This window comes from Catharus ustulatus, chromosome 12 (genome assembly GCF_009819885.2).
Source record: "Catharus ustulatus isolate bCatUst1 chromosome 12, bCatUst1.pri.v2, whole genome shotgun sequence".
In the NCBI taxonomy this organism is placed as follows: domain Eukaryota; kingdom Metazoa; phylum Chordata; class Aves; order Passeriformes; family Turdidae; genus Catharus; species Catharus ustulatus.
Window position 1 is genome coordinate 13,757,607 of NC_046232.1, and position 12,452 is coordinate 13,770,058.

The 12,452-nt window shown below is 56.4% G+C and overlaps 1 protein-coding gene across 2 annotated transcripts; it reads left to right on the forward strand.

The window, feature by feature from the left end:
* Positions 1-287: 287 nt before the first annotated feature.
* Positions 288-11,325, forward strand: MFGE8 (milk fat globule EGF and factor V/VIII domain containing). 2 transcript variants are annotated; one of them, XM_033070972.2, is made up of 10 exons: positions 288-461; positions 3,892-4,017; positions 4,281-4,406; positions 4,902-5,015; positions 5,441-5,622; positions 6,003-6,158; positions 7,039-7,183; positions 8,003-8,205; positions 9,521-9,676; positions 9,952-11,325. In XM_033070972.2, exons 1-10 carry the CDS (start codon positions 392-394, stop codon positions 10,093-10,095), a joined length of 1,422 nt encoding a protein of 473 aa, XP_032926863.1. In that variant the 5' UTR covers positions 288-391; the 3' UTR covers positions 10,096-11,325. The 2 variants fall into 2 exon arrangements, with proteins under 2 accessions (XP_032926863.1, XP_032926864.1); XM_033070973.1 differs by having other exon boundaries at positions 290-461; positions 8,021-8,205.
* The last annotated feature ends 1,127 nt before the right edge of the window (positions 11,326-12,452 follow it).

Below are 12,452 nucleotides of genomic sequence, written 5' to 3' on the forward strand. Positions count from 1 at the left end.
GACACCTCGGCTGCTTTGCTGCGTGTACCCCCGCACTGCCCGCACCCCGGGGGCGCGGACCCTCGGCCGGGCCGTATCCCGGGTCCCGTGTCCCGGGTCCCGTGTCCCGTGTCCCGTGTCCCGCCGGCGGGGCCGGTCCCGCCCCGGGGGCGGGCGGGGGAGCACGTGGGGCCGGGCCGAGCCGGGCTGGGCTGAGTCACTGCCCGCCCCGAGCCCCGCGGCGGAGCCGAGCAGAGCCGAGCCGAGCAGAGCCGAGCCGAGCCGAGCCCAGCACAGCCGAGTCCAGCAGAGCCGAGCCCAGCGGAGCCAAGCCCAGCAGAGCCGAGCCCAGCGCAGCGGAGCGGCTCGGGGGGCAGCGCACGGCACGGCTCGGCGCGGCTCGGCGCTCAACATGCGGGCGGCGAGGTTTCGGGTGCTGCTCGCCGTGCCGGTGGTGTCCTTGCTGCTGGTGGTCGTGTCCGGTGAGTGCCGGGGAGCCGGGGATCTGGAGCGGCGGCGAGCCGGGATTCCGGGGAGCTGCGGTGCCGGGGAGCCCGGGTTCAGGGGATCCGGGGTGCAGGGAAACCTGGGTGCCAGGCGGGCTGGAATGCTGTGGATCCGGAGTGGTGGGGATTTGGAGTGCAGGGTTGTCCGGTGTGCAGGGATTCCGGGGTACAAGGCAGTCCGGGGCGCAGGGCAGCCGGAGTGCAGAGAATCTGGAGTGCAAGGTTGCCTGGTGTGCAGGGAATCCGCGGTGCGGGAGAGGATGAATTTCAGGGGATCCACAACACGGGGGAGCCTGGAATGTTGGGGATGTGCAAAGCAAACGATCCGGGGTGCAGGGGAACCCGAGATGCCGGGATCCGCGGTGCCGGGGTCCGGGATGTGTGTGGATCTGGGGTGCAGTGGGTCCAGGCTGCGGTGCGGGTTGCGGTGTGGGTTGCGAGTGAGAGGGCGTGCAGCCCCTGGGCTGCTGCTGCAGGAGCGGAGGGTCTCGGGTCCACGGCCCCGTCCCTTCTCTCGAGTCTCTCAGCCGGGCTGTCCTGTGCTTTCAGGCTCAGATAACCGTGCTCGAAATGTAAACAGCGTCCCTGGGACCGCCTGGTACTGCGCGTCCAGCTGGCCTGGCCAGGGCAACCCCGGGGAGCAGCAGCTCCGTCATAATCCCATGGGTCATGCCTGGGGCGCTTGGCTCCAGAAGTGATGGACGAGACCAGGGAAAAGGGGAGCAAAGCCTAAGTGCAGGCTCCCGATCAGGGGACAAAGGGCAGCAGGAAGGGGTGAGGAAGGCCCTGTTTATGTTCTCTCTCCCTGGGTGTCTGAGGTGCCCTTTTTACCCTCCCGAGACCTGACTTCCCCCAGCCCCGCTGGGATGAGCTGTCCCAGTATTCGCAGGATGTTATTTTTGCCTTCCAGCCAGCCTGTGGGCTCATATAAGCAAACATTTCCAAAAGCGGTGGTTGATCTTTGTTGCCTTGGTTCCTGAGTGTTCAGCCTGTGACAGCTCTGTCCCTGACTGGAGAAAAATGTGTGTGTGGAGGATGGAGATGCTGAACAGCTCTGAAACCAGGCCTGAAACAGCCCAGAAACAGGAGCATCTAAAACTGCTTGCTACAGTGGAAAAAGTGACCTGTGTGCCTCACTGCTAGGCAGGGGGCCGGCTACCGACACCCACCACGTAAGGGATTATTCCTGGGAGGGGATAAAAGGGAGTCCAGTTACTTGCAATAACTAAAATATAAAACTTGGACCCCTCCCGCCCCAACCCTGGGAGGAGACCTTGCTGCTTTGCTTCCATGTCACACCCCAGACTCTCCAGTGCTGGAGGCAGCGCTGATGCTGGGGAGCATCCCTTCCTTGACACTCTGTGCCTGGGGAAGCAGCCATCTCCCACTGCTGAACAGAAGCAGCTCAGTCTCTGCAGCCTTGACTGGCTGCTGGGAGAGATCCTTGAGATAGGGTGGATGGATGTGCCCAAAACCTGTGGAGGGGTGCAGGGGTGTGGGGCAAAGGCATCCTCACATATCATCAGGAGCCCTCTCCTCCCATGCTGTAGCTCATGGCAGTGCATTGATGGAGCATGAGGTCATGCAGAACAGGCTGGGCAGCACAGGCAGGGACTTGAACTGGTGCCCAAGTTTTCTGCCTCCTGAGGCTGGGCTAAGGGAGCTACGGCATCCTCATGGAGACCTCCACCTGATGCTGGCCTGCCTGCCACCAGCGTGTACCCTACACATGTGGAGTGTCAGGAAGAGTAGGATTAACTCAAAGGAGTCCTGCTATTAAAGGACTAATGAGTAGGAGCTCACTGAATAGTAGCTTACGCAAATGAGAACTGTGTTGTTTGGTGTGGGTCTGGGCAGTGAGCCCACAGCTCATCAACTTCCACCTTCTCCAGGTCATGCAGGTAGTGAAGGGTTATTCCTAGGTCTCCACCTGGGTTCAGCCCTTGTTCTGACTTCTGCAGCATGGCAGAGAAATACCTGGCATCAATGGATGTGCTGTCCTGTTTGATGAGTTACAGAGTTCTGTAACACAGAGCTCTGTTTTCCACAGTTGTGTGGAAATCTGGTCTAGGTTTATGGAATGTTGCTGCCTTGCAGCTTTTAGGCAGAATAAATTGAGGGTGGGAGGAATTTCAGCCCAGCTCTTGCAATCTGATTCAGCCCTGCAATGGGGCGTAGAATGTTGGAGGGTGCAGTGGGTTGACATCATTCACTTCTCTCCTCAACAGGATAGGGTGGGGAAAAGAAGGAAAAGATCCAGAGTGGGTCCTTCCCAGGGGCTGCAGTTATTAATGAACTGCTCTGGTGTGGGTCCTTTCCATGAGATACAGTCCTTGAGGAAGAGACTGCTGCAGTGTGGATATCTGCTCACCCGTGGTCCTCCACAGGCTTCAGGGAGACAGATCTTCTCCATGGGCTGCAGTAGAATCCCTGCTCCTGCACCTGGATCACTTCCTTTCTCTCCTTATTCTCTACTGGGGGTGTCTGCAGGGCTGTTTCTCTCACATTTTTCTCACTCCTCTTCTACAGCTGCTGCAAAGTGTTTTTTTACTTTATCTTGCATATATTATCACAGAAGCAGCCCTAGTGCTGGTGATGGGCACCAGCTTTGAGCAGCAGAGGGTCTGTTTTGGCTTTGGCTGGGACTGGCTGTCTCCAACAGGGAGCAGCTCCTGTTGTCTTCTTGCTGAGCCACCTTTGCAGCCCCTGCCACCGCCACCTTGCCACATAAACCCTACACTGAGGCGGATGCTGGAGATGGATGGACAGGCAGGGAAGATGGTACAGCCCCAGCAGCTCCCTGGGGGAACCTGCCTGTGAGCCAGGGCTGCCTCGTGGGAGCTGCTTGGACAGTGATTGAAGTCTGGCAGGCGTCCTGCAGAGATGGACCTTGTGCTTCCTCCCTGTGAGACTCCAGCATCTGGGAGCTGAGGCATGCGAGCTCCCCCTACAATGATTTTTTTGGTGTTCTTACAAATGCAAACTCACATTAGCAAAACCAAGCAACAGCACCAGCCCCATTCCCTTGAATCATCCTGTCCTTCTCGTGCCTGAGCGAGCCCCAGCCTGGCCACGCACATTTCCCAGCCATGTGTCAAAAACATTTAATGCATGAAAACCTGGGTTTCCCCTGTCTTCACTTTGACATATAGTGTCTGTTAAACCTCTTTTTTAATGTGCCAGTGCAGGGCAGGTCCTTGCTGCACTCCCAGTCTCAACCATTGCTTTTGAATGCCAGCAGCCCTGTGCAAGGTCCAGCAGCCTGTCCCTGCCAGGTGCTCCCTTCCCTGTGGGATTTGCAGCAGACCAGTTCCTGCTGTTGGGCTGGGATGCCTTTGTGTGCATGGGGCTCTGGTGGATGCCTGTCTTAGGGATGGTTTGCAGTGACACCTGGCTTTACTTCCAGGTGACTTCTGTGATGTGAACCACTGTCAGAATGGGGGCACCTGCCTGACTGGGATTAATGAGGCTCCCTTCTTCTGCATCTGCCCAGAGGGTTACGTTGGGATTGACTGCAATGAGACAGAGAAAGGTGAGGAGCTGACCCTTTCCCAGGTGCTTCATGTCAGACAGGAGCCTTGGTGAGAGTTAATGTGCCCTTGTCCTGGCCCTGCACCACTGGCCCTGGGGTTCAGCCCTTCTGATGGCTGATGGACACATAGAGCAGAGATCTGAGTAGTGATATGGTGACAGGATGCACTGGGGGGAACACAATGTCTGTGGGGAGTGGAAGCCCACTGGATGCTCTTATTTTCCACCTGTGTTTATATTACAGTTGTTTTTCCCCTTCCCCAGGACCCTGCCACCCCAATCCTTGCCACAACAATGGTGAGTGCCAGCTGGTCCCAAACCGGGGCGATGTCTTCACTGACTACATCTGCAAGTGCCCTGCGGGGTACGATGGGGTGCACTGCCAGAACAGTGAGTACAGCGAGGGGGCAGGGGAAGCTTGTCCCCTGAGAGCCTGGTGACCCCTTGGGTGGCAACTGGGGGGTGTGTGCAGCTGTGACTGTGTGGGGCACCAGGCTGTGAGCAGTTTTGGAGCTTGCAGGGTAGGGGGAAGGACCATGGTGTGAGTGCAGGTTAGGTCTGAACCTTGCTGTGCATCTCTAGAGGGATTTGGTGCCTCAAGTAATAACTCAGAGGGTGTCTCAAGGCTCAGCCTGATCCACACAGGTTCCCAGCATTGGTGTGACTGTGTGTCCTGGTGCCCCTGCATGGCTGCATTCAGTGGGGACGTGGTGTAGACGGGTCCTTGGGTTAGAGCTTCAACCTGTGCCACCCTGTCATCAGGGACCCCGCCATGGCCCTTGTTCAGGGCATGCCTCCCCCTCTTCTTGCTGCACTGAATGAGGAGTCTCCTCTCTGGGACTGGTTTTGGGATTGCCTCCTGAGCTCCTCCTCTCTGTCTCCTAGACAAGAATGAGTGCTCCTCCAGACCTTGCAAAAATGGAGGCACGTGCCTGGACCTGGATGGTGACTACACCTGCAAGTGTCCTTCTCCATTCTTGGGGAAGACCTGTCATGTCCGTAAGTCTTTGGCACCAACTGTACTGAATTTCCCTCCTGTTCCCTGCTGTCTGTCCCTCATTGCCAGGAGGGATCTCACCAGTTGGTTTAGGGGATCTGGAGGGCTGCTCTGGAGGGCTGCTCTGGAGGGCAGCTGTGGCTGCCCTTGGTGCCGGCAGACCTGGTCCTAATGTAAGGGAACATCCTCAGGAAGGTGCTTTCTCCTCTCAGGAGTGCCCCAAGAAGGCTCTTTCTCCTCCAGACCTCTGTGCTGTGAGGGGGACTGATGAATGGTGGGGTTTTGGCTGAGGGATGAGGAGGACACCTTGGGGACAGCCAGGCTCTAGGGCTGGCCTCCTTCTCCTGCCCTGTCCTCAGACAAGAAACAAATGACTCCTAGTTCTGCTCCCTGGTTACTGTTTCTCTTTGATCCCCTCTGCCCCTAGGCTGTGCTGTTCTCCTGGGCATGGAAGGAGGAGCCATCTCTGACGCCCAGCTCTCAGCATCCTCTGTGTACTACGGCTTCCTTGGCCTCCAGCGCTGGGGGCCAGAGCTTGCCCGCCTCAACAACCATGGCATTGTCAATGCCTGGACCTCCAGCAACTACGACAAGAACCCCTGGATCCAGGTACCTGCAGCAGGACTGGAATGCCAGCACAGAGAGCAGCCCTGGCAGCCATGGCTGGTCTTGCAGTGCTGCTGTCATGGCATTTCACTGCTCCTGGTGGCAGATGTGGGGCTAAATTTCTGCATCAAGCTGCCACCCAGGGGCACCTTGGGATGTGCCTGGAGGAGGCAAGTCCATTGGAGGAAGGTGGGACACGGGTTGATGATCCACCTTGGGATGCAAGGCTGAGCTTCCTCCTCAGGGGAGTTCCAGCACCCTGGGCAGCCCCTTTCCTTGTCCCAGTGGCCACCCTCCCAGCCAGACTTGCTGGTCCTGGTGGGTGCAAGGGGTGTGCACCCCATGCTCTCTGCACCCCACTCATGCTCTTCTCCCCTCTGCAGGTGAACCTGCTGCGGAAGATGCGGCTGAGCGGGATCATCACGCAGGGCGCGCGCCGCGTGGGGCAGCAGGAGTTTGTGCGCGCCTACAAAGTCGCCTACAGCCTGGACGGGCGGGAGTTCACCTTCTTCAAGGATGAGAAGCTGAATCTAGACAAGGTGGGCTGCAATGCTCTGTGCAGGGCATGTCCCAGCTGCCCCCATCCAGTGGGTGCTGAGGTGGCTGTGAGCTGCATCCCTGTGTGTGGGAAAGTGCTTTTTACCTGGGGCAAAGCTGCATTGGGAACCGATGGGAACTCTCCTAGCAGTGAGATGGCACAGGCAGTTCCAGTGCCAAGCAATACTCCCTGCCTCTGTTTAATTGACCATAATAAGCATAACCAAAGAAGCAGCACTGACTGATTTAGGTCATTCAGATAGTATCTTTATCACTGACACACTGTGGGAACTGGGCTTGGTCTGGGAGTGCTGCTGAGTGGCTTGAGTAGCTCTATGTTGTATCTGCAGCAAGCACCAGCTAACAGTGTTTCTCTCAGAGTGGGAATACTTACAGATTGCAGCACTCTCCACTCCCAGTTCTTTATGGCAAGTGTCTCCTGCTGGTTTTCTGAGCATCTGGGGAATGGTTGGGAGTATCTGCTTTGCTTTAAAATAAAATAGAAAAATTCCTCTTGTTTCTGCAGCAGTGGAAAAAGTGCATGAAACACAATTTGATTCTATTTATTATATTAAAAAGAAAGAAGGGAGCCACCTCTGTGCTTGTCATGATTTGAGGAACATTGTGGTAGTGGGAGTGGGTGTTGCTGCATGTGTGGCTCTGTGGGGGTGAGGACAAAGCAGGGAATGTTGCAAAGCTCTGTTGAGAGTGTTGGAGCTCCTTCAAGGTCCTGCACTGTTCCAGGGCACTAAAGCAGAGCCCAGCTTCCCCCCTGTGCTCTTTTGCCATTGGCAGTGCCAAGATCTCTCTGTCTGCTGTGCAAGGGATTTAATGCAGGAAACTGTGGGAGAGCTGAGGCACTGAGCCCTGCTCATGTTGCAGGTTTTTGAGGGGAACACGGACTATGGCACCATGCAGACCAACATGTTCAACCCTCCCATCACGGCGCAGTTCATCCGCATCTACCCCGTGATGTGCCGCCGTGCCTGCACGCTGCGCTTCGAGCTCATCGGCTGCGAGATGAACGGTAAATGTTGGTGCCTGTCCCCTCCCTGGGGGCTGCAGGGCAGGGGTGACATGGGGCAGGGGGTGACATGGGGCAGGGCATCACCCCTTGGCCTGCTTTTGGTCCCTCAGGACAAGGGATTTGTCAGTGCTTGTTTTTCCTCTCGCTGATGCCTGGGAATACCCAGGGGTGTGTTTGGGGAGCACAAGCCGTTAATCCCATCGGCTCAACCAGCTCGAGCTGCATTCTCACGCTGCTAACACCTTCCCAAGCCTGCAGTTTTTACTGTGCCCCCTCCTCTTCTGAGCTGTGAGCCCACTGCTTTTCCTGCCAGAGAGCTTGAAAAGCAGCAGAGGATCAAAGTCCTCTGGGAAATGCAAGGGATCGTCCGCCTGAGCCCTTTCCCTGTCCCTGCTGCATTCCTGCCCTGCAGCACGTTCCTGGGAGCTGAGTGGGATTGGTGTGGGAGTGGGATGCTGGGGTTTGGGTCCTGTCCTGCTGCTGCGTGGTTGTGGTGCCATCCGTGCTTCTGCCTGGGGATATCTTTGCGTTGCTCTTTCCACATCCTTCTCTGCCTCTTGCCAAAGCTTTCTGTATTCCAGGGCTGGGTTGTGCTGTGCTGTGGGGACATCCACTCATCCCTGCAGCAGGAGGCACTGTGAGCCAGGGAATAGCTGGGAGCTAAAAATCCCGGCTAAAGGCAGCCCTGCATATCTGTTGCATTTCCCTGCCCGACCCTGATGGGCAGTACAATGGGAATGTGGGGATGGTTTCTGGCAGGTCTGCGGGGTTTTGTTGTCTCTTTCCTTTTCACTGCCTGTGTAAACTGTTGTGTTACAGTGTATTTCAACACGGCAGGTTGCTCGGAGCCTCTGGGCATGAAATCCCGCCTCATCTCCGACAAGCAGATCACAGCCTCCAGCGTCTTCAAGACCTGGGGCATCGATGCCTTTACCTGGCACCCTCATTACGCTCGCCTGGACATGACCGGCAAAACCAACGCCTGGACAGCCCAGCACAACGACCAGTCCGAGTGGCTGCAGGTGGGTCCTGGTTCCTGCAAGCTCCTGGCTCCTCACCAGCTCCTCACCAGCTCCTCCAGCTGTGCCTACGGCCACCTCCTGTCTCAGGGTAGCTGGGACAGCTGGGTTGGTGTGGCCAGAGCCTTGTTGTGGGTCACAAAGTCCAGCAATGCTCTCCTCGAGCTGGGATCACAGGGGCAGGTCAGGATGAGACCACAACCTCCGGTTTTAGCAGCAGTCCTGGAGTTCTGGGTCAGAATCAGTGCCCATAGGGACAGGGTGGGATGTGTGTGTTCTGTGGGATGCTGTATCTGCACCTTCTGGTAGGGTGCACCGAGCCTGCAGCACCCCAGTTCTGTCTCACCCCCTGAGGAAATGCCATCCCAGCCTGGAGTGACCATCCCAACACCATCTGACTGCCCAGAACACCGTGTTTTCTGTTCTGCAGGAAAATATCAGGCTTGCTTTTCTCTTCCCAGTCTGGAATAGAAACAAATAGTTTTGAAATTTCCTTCTCAGTTTCCTTTCCTCCCCTGTTTTTGTACTTTTCACATGATTCCATGACATAATAGGACAAAGCAGTTTAGATATTTGTCCCGCTTTTTATTTGGGAAATGATTAAAAGCAGCTGCCTCCCAACTCTAAATAAACCAGCTTATCGAGACTGGCTGATGACGGGGTCAGGATGACACGCTGAGCTGGGCTGTTGTACCACAGACTGCTTGTTTGTGTATGTGTGTATAGATTTACATGTACACTCAGGATTTATGTGTATTATGTAGCTGGAACTGCCTTCTATGAGCATGGAAACAGAACTAAATTAATGAGCCTTTCAGGTCCTTCAGTGGTTTACCCTGTAACGTAAACACAGTGTAGCAGAGTAAAGAGAATAGAAACTATCTCACTTCAAACCCAAATGTCAGATTGTGTTGAACTGCATATTTTCTCAGCCAGAATTACTTTCCAGTGGAAATGCACTTCCTCCATGAATCCTGTATTTTTTTTGAGTTGAGATTTTTTGCTGTCCTTCCCACACTGATGTTTCTGGAAAAATACGTGGAGATGGCAGGGGTGGGAAAAGGAGGTGAGATGGGTTTGTGCCCACTTTCGGTTGCTTTGAGGGATTCTGTGAGTGTTGAAGGATCAAATATTTCACAGCCATGTTTATCACTTATTTATTTGTCTGGCATTGGCATGGGGGGGGTCAAGTGGTGATTTCTCCATGCTTGACCCTTGAGGGCCAGCTCTTCCTGGCTGCCTCTGGAGCATGGAGGGTGCTGTAGGATGGGAACACTGCTCTGCTGTGCTGAGCTGTGACGAGCCTTGTCTCTGCCAGATTGACCTCCGGGACCAGAAGAAGGTGACAGGCATCATCACACAGGGAGCCCGTGACTTTGGGCATATCCAGTATGTGGCAGCCTACAAGGTGGCCTACAGTGACAACGGCACGTCCTGGACCCTGTACCGGGACCCCCAGACCAACAGCACCAAGGTGGGTGTGGGGAGCGCAGGGTGATTTCCCAGGGCCCAGGCCATGGTGGGGAGGGATGGGTGGTGGGGCTGAGGTCACAGAATCACAAAAATATGCTGAGTTGGAAGGTACCCACAAGGATCATTGAATCCAACTCCTGGCCCTGCACAGGACACCCCAAGAGTCACTCCATGTGCCTGAGGGTGGTGTCCAAAGGCTTCTTGAACTCTGTCAGTCGGTGCTGTGACCACTGCCCTGGGCTCCTGGCAGCACTGACACCCACCTTTCTCCTCTAGATCTTCCATGGCAACAGTGACAACTACTCACACAAGAAGAACGTGTTTGATGCGCCCTTCTACGCCCGCTATGTCCGCATCCTGCCCGTGGCCTGGAACAACCGCATCACCCTGCGCGTGGAGCTGCTGGGCTGCGATGAGTAGGCACGGGGAGGAAGGACGGGGCTGCTCTTCCCCGCTGCCCAGCCTGCACCCTGCCTGCCCCTGCCCGCTCCTGCTCTGACCTCACACCCCCCTTCCCGTGTCCCCACACTCAGGAGGCGGCCAAGAGGGCTCCCCTGCCCCGGGTTGGTGCTGGGGCTGCAGCACTGCGTTTTATGGGGCCCTTGCAGGTGGGATGTGGGGACGGTTCCTGCCCTCTTGCTGTTCCAGCCAGGGCTGAGACCCCCTCCTGCAACTTTCTTGGGGACACCATCCTGCAAATGAGGCCTTGCTGGGGGACTCTGTCCTGCAACCAGGGCTTGGCTTTATCTTCTCTGCTAAGCCTGGAGACGAATTTTCTCCTTGCTTCTGCTTCCAGCAAGCCAGGGGAGCCTGCCCTAAGACCTTGAAAACTGCTGAGCCCCAAGACACAGTTAAGGCAGGGGACTGCCACTGGCTGCAGCCTCCTATGTCCCTCCTGCTCCCTGCTTGACTGCAAGCAGGGGCTGTGAAAATCCTCTGAAAAAACTCAGCTGTTGTCCCCTGCCCATTTTGCCAGGCCCTGAGTCTCCTTGCCTGCGATGTCAGCACCACATAGTGGGAGTGGAGTGATGAGATGGCTCCTGTCAAGAGGCACCAGGTCCCCACTGATGGTGCCTCTACCTGCTGGGCACTCTGGCAGGCACCACAGCGAGCATTTTGGCAGGCACTGCCCATTCCCCTTCCTGGGATGCCAGCTCCAGCAGCTTCTCAAGTCTTAACATTCCTGTCATCCCCATCTTACTGCAGTTTGGGGTACTTGGCCGTCCCTTGTTCTCAGAGCCCAGTGGTGACCAGGGGAACTACGATCTGATAGTGGGGAGAGTTGGTTTGTAGCCACAAAGATGTGGAGAAAAGATGGGAAAGGTTAGACCACTCAAATGCAGAGGGCAGAGAGCCGTGCCATCACCCTTTTTGTAACCTGATTTTTTTCCCTTTACATGGGGTGGAGAGGGGAGCCTCTTGCAATGCTGGAGCCCTCAGGATTAGCTGTAGGAGATGAGTGAGTCCCAGCTGGGAGCACAGTCCTGGGCTGGCAGCGATGCTTCCCCTGCCTGCTGGGATGTGAAGCAGCCATGGGGCTGGGCTGGCAGTGGGTTTGCTTTGGCAAGGGCTGAGGGAGCCCGGGTGGGATGGCAGTGATGGCCCCACTCTGGGGTGTCTCTGACAGTATTAAAACCAGCTGAAACTTTGGGGGTGTTGTCTCGTCTGCTCTGTGCCTCCCCGAAGGCCATCTCCCAAAGTCCGGCTGGTCTGGTGATTCTCCAGGATTCCCTGTGAGCCCGTGGACTCCTCCATCCTGGGGTGTGGCCAGCTGCTGTGCTGGCCCTGCACCTCTCCTGCCTTCACAGACCCTCCTAGTTCCCTTCCCTTCCTGAAAAACAGGGTATCTCAGGGCTTTGTGTGCATCTTTCCCACTGTCTCCACCCTGTCACAGCTGCTGGAGACTGCTCACAGCTGGCCAGGCGCAGCGGGATGGGACTTGGGGAGGGGAAGCCTCTATCAGCACCCCACACCCTGTGTCTCCTCCTTTGGCTTTGATCCTGGAGCAAATCCCCCAGCCTGGAGCTAGATCGACTCTTACACCCAAGCACACTCCCAGGGCTGGAGGGATCTGTGAATTTTGCAAGGGCTGCCCGTGGGGATGTTCCCAGCAGAGCCCTCTTGGGGAGGGCTGAGGCATGGATGCTGCTGGAGCAGGATCTGCTTGCATTGAGGATGTGATCCCATGTAGGGAAGGGGCATTGTGGTGAACAGAATAGAAGAACTTTGCTCATGTCCAGATTCTGCCACAATGGGCGGGGAACCCTGAAGTTGGCATGAATATCCAGGTTTCACCTATGTCTTACCACAGCTCTCTGCTGCTCTGGACAATCTTCCTGCACCTCCCTGCTGCCAGCAGTGCCCTGCTTACCCAGGCATGTCCTCCTTGGGCCTCTCCTGTGGGAGGTGGCTCATGCCTTGTCCCTGGACTGCCAACCATAGGCATCAGAGGAGCTGGAGCTCTGCTTATGAAGACTGGGCTGAATTCATTGTGGCTGTGGCTGCAGCTGCTTGGTGACAAATAGCAGCCACAGCTAGAGCCAGGGACAGGGGGGACAGTCTGCCCGGTTCACCTCCAGACGTGCCACCCTTATCATCGGGAAGCTGAGGCAGAGATAAGAGCAGTTCGCTTCGAGTCCAGCCAAGACAGCCGTGAGCCAGGGATATGGCAGAGGCTCCATGAAGAGGGTGACAGGAGCAGATGCTGCACATCAGAGCAGGGAATGCATCCTCAGCCCCCAGCTGCTGCTTCCTCCTGCCCACTGCTACCCCCCTAA